Source organism: Nylanderia fulva, unplaced genomic scaffold (assembly GCF_048542155.1).
Source record: "Nylanderia fulva isolate GAGA-0341 unplaced genomic scaffold, ASM4854215v1 Scaffold3, whole genome shotgun sequence".
Lineage (NCBI taxonomy): Eukaryota > Metazoa > Arthropoda > Insecta > Hymenoptera > Formicidae > Nylanderia > Nylanderia fulva.
In genome coordinates, this window is record NW_028190368.1 from 4,236,096 (window position 1) to 4,242,237 (window position 6,142).

Sequence of the window (6,142 nt, forward strand, 5' to 3'; positions counted from 1 at the left end):
TTGAATATATTACTCTTTTAACATTAGAAAAGAGATAAAAATATAATCGTGTTTCTATTTATTATAATTTACGAAGAAATATTGTATATTCTCTTGCTCTTTATTTTTTGCGCGTTTCATTGTTATTTTGATAATTGTCTTTATTTCAATAATTTTTTTATTAACTTAACGAAAGTTATAAGCCGACTCTTTTACACATATACATTTGTTTGGTCTTTTTTTGGCATAAAATTAACTTGTGTAAAAATAAAATTAATAAAATCATAAATTTAAAACACATTAGACTGTGGAAAGTGACTTAAAATTGCTGATAATTTTTATAGTACCAGAGAGAATTAATTATCTGATATTTTTTATGTGCTCAATGAATCAGAAATTTAATATAGATCAAATAATATTTTGTAACTAATATTATTTAAAATCTGATGTAAAATTTTATAAAATTTTAGAAAAAATATATAAAGCTTTAGAAACTTCATAAAGAATTTTTCGAATAAAGTTATAAAAATATATATTTTTACAATAAATAACAATATTATTATTTATTTGTTAATTTTTAGATATGTTTGTTCTTAAAAAATTATTTTATATACAATTATGTAAAAGACACAAACCTAAAAGTATATAATAATAATGACATAAAATCAATAGTTTAATTAAGCAAAATATAATTAATAGATGTAAAAAGAAAAAATAAAAAACATTTTACTTCAAAAAATAAAATTGACAAATATAATAGTTATATATGTGTGAAAAAACCAAAAAATTTAAATAATTAAATTATAATGATGACAGAACTTCCTAATAATCTTCATATTAAAAATTATTTTAGATTTTATTTAATTATGTAATTCTGTTAAAATGCAATTAAAATGTATATTAATAAAGATAAAATAATAGGATGCAAATAATAATAAACAAAAAATGTAGTAAAAAAACAATTCAATTTCTTACTTAATTATAATTATATTATACAATTCATACATATGTTATTTTTTCATCACATTATATTTTATTAAGAAAAACATACAAAACATATCTGTATTCCATCAAATTAAAAAGCATGGTATATATTTCAACGAAAAATAAACAACCGCATCTAATTAATTACATTATGTTATTCCATAGTAATTATATAAAATAATTATTACTATACATTTTCATATGTTTCTGCAAGTCTACAACCTGAAGAGAAGATTTTATCAATTTTTTTTTTCATTTTAACTTTTATTAAAAGAATCGTAAACACAAGATACGCTGTTTACTGAGCGCATCTTTATACAAACATAAAAAAAGAATAGTATAAAAAGTTTACAAAATCTTCAATGAAAGACTAGATACGATGATGCCGCTGATTTCTATCTTCAGTCAGCATATCTTCGATATCGTCGAGTATGCCTCGGTCGTCATAATTACTAATAATCATCTTTTCATGCTGTACTGACCCTTGTGTATGTTGACATTCGTCAATCATACCGCTAACAGCGAATTCGAATGACCTCATCATTCGGTTTTACGTTTCTTAAGCGCAAAATTTACCTTTGAAGGAAGAAAACCTCCTTCCAATTTTATCGGTCTTTCTCTGTACCTAGAATGGTAATTTAATATAGTAATGCAGCATGTGAATACAGTAATAAGATAGTATTATAGTATTTTAGCACGTCTGATTATACCTGGCGGTATCTTGCGCAGCGATGATTTTACTCGGAATATACGTGTCAAGTAGCGACCTTGGCTCTGTGGGCAAGGAATGATCTTGCACTGACAGAGATTGATCTTGCGCCGGCAAGGAGCGTTCGTCTTCGAAAGGAACAGGTGCCAATTGCGTAATACCGGATTTGAAGTCCTGCGAAGGCAATTGCGGCGGCACGAAGTGAGTCTTAGGTTCTTCAGGCATCTATCCAGAACACATTTAAATAAAGTGAACTTTTATATCGTATAAAAATTAAAAAAAAAAAGCTCCGGAAAAAAGCTTACGAAATATTGCAGATATTTTTAAGACAAAATTATGAAATAATAAAAAATGTATATCGCAAACAAAGCATTTTATGTTTTATATTTAAAAAAGCAATAAATAATTCAATAAAAAATAAAAAGCGAAATTATTAAAATAGCAAAATATATAATGATTCTCATTACTTTCATAAAAGAGATGTTAAAGTATTTTATAAATATAGAGTGCACGCTTTTTGTCCATTAAAATGGAAAAACGTTAAAGAGTAAAAACACAGATAATATGCGACACAGTGTCACACAGCAAAGAAACTAATTAAATTATGCTAATTAGTTGGCAATATTATCCCGTTAATGATGTCGCTCTCGTAATTTGAATCTGTAATTACAGGAACCTCGATGGTTAGTTAAAGTGTTATTTTTATGTAAAAAAACTATATCAATTCCATTATAAAATTCTGATCTTTGATCAATATAATGTAGTCACGCGAGTAAATTATTTTATTCGAAATGACAGTTTTATGACAAATTTATTATATGTATTATTACGATCGTTTCATACAAACCTTAACATAATTTTGTGGAAGATCTTGGCTGATTTGTTCCTGCAAGATGTTTTTCTGTGCTTCGGGGACAAGCGGTGTAATGTAGTATTGTTGTTGGGTTTGATATTGATTTATTTGCCCGCGAAGAGAATTGTCGTCAATGTATGCTGGTAAACGAGCGTAAATATCGCTGTAAGCAGCAGCGGGATCGGTGTAAACTATGCCAGGCTGCGTGTAAACTAACTGCTGCACATATCGCGGTTGCGACGGCGTGATGTAAGCTTGCGTGTGTAATAGCGTCTTTCCTTTAGTAAGGGATTGTTGGGGTTGCACGTACACGGGCGACGTCAGCAGTGTGGACAAATTAATCTTCTTCGACGTAATTGGGAGAGTATAGGCTGATCCTTTCGAGGCCTGAAACATTTGTAATTATATAACAAATCGGATAATTAACGTACCACAATAGTTTCAAATTTAAATACCAATTTTTACAAATTTATTTATTTTTATAATGCAGAAAGAATTTTTCATTTTTTCTTATCTTGTTAACATCATTATTTAATCTATTATTAATTGAATCCACAATATTGCAATATTGTGATCATAATTAGAATTTAACTTACTTTGGTTCTAAATGTTCCTGGCACAACTGTAGAATAAGCTGTTTTTGCCGAAGGGACCAGTTGTTTTTGATTGTATATGGGAGCGTACACGGGTATGGAAAATTGTTGAGCCGCGTTATTAGCTGACTGATGTAACGAAGGTTGTCCCAATCCGGCACTTTTTCCACCTAAAGAATTAATATTCACTTGGGGATAATAAGAAAGCAGCTGAGTCACCGGAACCTCGAGATAAGCAGGTTCTGTAAATAAGAAAGCTCATTTAAATATCACATATTCGTTTGCAATATATATGTATAAAATGAATTAAAAATCTTTTTATTTTATTTTCATTAAATAATTTTACTTTTCTTTTAAATAGATCTTCTTACTTTAATATTTCGTTTATTTGTTTAATTTATTTTTATTAACATACAAAATTTTCGATATAATATAATTATAATTAAAATACTTCTTATTTTTTATTATGACTTCAAATATTATATATTCTATAGTCAATAAAATAAAATTAATAATAATATATTATAAAAATATTTTATATTTCTTAAATTTTTTTCTATTCAATTTTTACCTTTACTGCCGGCTTTTATGTACTTTTCTGTGGCTGCTTTTTGTTGAACACTTTGAATATAATTGCCTATCGGTATTTCCGGTTGATAGCTTAATTTTTGAGATTCAAAGACAGTGGAAGCACCGGCATTTGTCGGTATTTCCGCTTGCTGTTGATATTCTCTGTAATATTGTATTGATGGAATTTGCTGTGTCAAAATTTGACTTGGCTGCTTGTACTGTGCTTCGTGTACCGAATATTGGTTAGGTTGATTATATCCTTCAGGTGGTAGCTAAATAAAATAATAATAACAAATTAAAGAAATAAAAATTATAATAAATAGAAAGCAATATGAATATATTATTTTATAATATGTGTATAATACGTCGTTAAAAGTAAATATATATTATTTAATATTTATGACTATTTTATGTATTATATAAAAATATTATATATATTATTTAATAATAATAATATATATATATATATATATATATATATATATATATTATTAATCCATTTATTATAATTTTTATAAGAATCTTTAACGAGAGGACTTTGCAATGTTCTAAAATAGAAATAAATAAAAATTTAAATATATGCGTTCCAATATTGAATTAATGTCTTACACTATATTTTACATCTTGAGGATAGATATAGGGATCAGAATTACTATTCAAAGTAGTATATTGATTCGGTATTTGATATTGCTGCTGATTGGGTTGGGCGGCATATTTCGTTTCATCAGTCTGAATGTTCTCGTTCTTGACTTTATTCTCAGCCTTTAGATTATCTCTTTCTATATCTTCTAGATTAATTTTCTTCTCGGCACATGCAGTCGTTACCAGCAGACCCAATATTAAATAGACTTTCTGCAATCAAAAGAGAAAGTTAAAATTGCTATCGATTATCAATGCACTCTTCTCTTTCTCCTTTTTTTTAAATTTAATATCTAATTGTGCATAAACCTGCAATAATGTCTAAATTATTATGTACAAGATTACATATACAAAGATTAGCAAAAAAATTAATTTTTTTAAGGCAGAAGTAAGTAAAATTATTCTATTTAAATGTTTTAAAATGTTGATAATATTTATATTACTTTAATATAATATAAACTCAATTAATTTTAATATAATTTGCCATCGAAAGAGACTAACTCTCGAAAAATATTTTTTTTAATATTTAATTTTATATAATTTTTAAAATATTTTTTTTTTTTATTTAAATGCAAATAAAGTATTCTTTTACAATAAAGTTGCTTTGCAAAAATATGTAACACAAGGTAAAATTAAATATTAAAGACAATGTGTAAGAGAAGTAACAAAAACTAGTTTACAATCATATACTATCATTCGTTATCGATTGATTACATCTGTTCGTTTACCATTATCGTTTCCGGCAAAAATGTATTTGCACCGGGCACACTTTCACTGCACGCAAAGTTCTGGGTCAACATCCGGTATGGACCACTCTTATATAGATTGTGCTGCCCCGCCTTTCAAAGGCACACTCCCCCCGACAAGTGTATCATCATACTCACACAGGTATACACATCTTTCTCTTTTTTTTTTTATTCCCGGCAACTCAATTTTCACACATCTTGTAAGCGTGCCATACTATATATCAAAAAGAAGCTATACATAATAGCCATTTTGGCCATACTAATTGTGTCATTGCTAGTGAGAAACGATTATTTTATGTCTTATGTGATCGCAATAAATGTAAAAATAAAAATCGTACACAAATCATGTTTTATAACAGAACCTATTAGGTTTATATTTGCAGTTATGTTTTATATAATACATGATTTTAATTTGAAATTTATATTGTATAATATTACTGATATAAAATAGTTTATAAAATTCTTTTGTGTAATATGTGAAAACATTAATTTTTATATTAGAAGTTAGTAATGAAAATAATTATTGTTTTATTTTATAATGTCTAATAATTAAAATCAATTTACAATTTAATTTTTTTTTCAGAAAGGAAAAGGATTGTTTACGAATATCAAAAATTTAGTTAGAAATTTTTTATTTAGTTTGAAATATTTTAAATATAATTTTATCTCTCTCTACTTTTACATACTAAAGAATTTAATATTTATTTTGTAAATATAAATTTAAAGTGTCAAACAGGCAATAAGAGCCAAATCGCGGATGACAGTGCGTTATTTCAACGAAACTAAATTTTTTCGTTAGAATTAAAAATCTGTGCACAAGGCATCAAATTTTACTTGGTCACGGCCAAGATTTTAAAATTCGAATAATCTCTACAAGAGATTTATTTTGTAATATTTTTTTGAAAAATACACGTTTCAAAAATAAATATAAAAAAATATATTAAAGAAACATTATGCTCTTACTGCACATATTAGTTAGTTTACAAAAATATTAAATTTATAATATATATAATATTTTATAAATTAAAAAAATTTTTGATAAAATAATTTATTTAATAAAATAATTACA

The 6,142-nt window shown here is 26.1% G+C and overlaps 1 protein-coding gene across 1 annotated transcript; it reads right to left on the reverse strand.

The window, feature by feature from the left end:
• Positions 1–946: 946 nt before the first annotated feature.
• On the reverse strand, positions 947–5,220 carry LOC114929764 (uncharacterized). The gene is given in 9 exon segments (XM_029301465.2): positions 947–1,588; positions 1,674–1,897; positions 2,520–2,912; positions 3,122–3,360; positions 3,690–3,960; positions 4,298–4,540; positions 5,056–5,123; positions 5,126–5,178; positions 5,180–5,220. Coding segments are annotated over 9 exon segments (1,602 nt in total). The 5' UTR covers positions 5,206–5,220; the 3' UTR covers positions 947–1,503.
• Between the last annotated feature and the right edge of the window lie 922 nt (positions 5,221–6,142).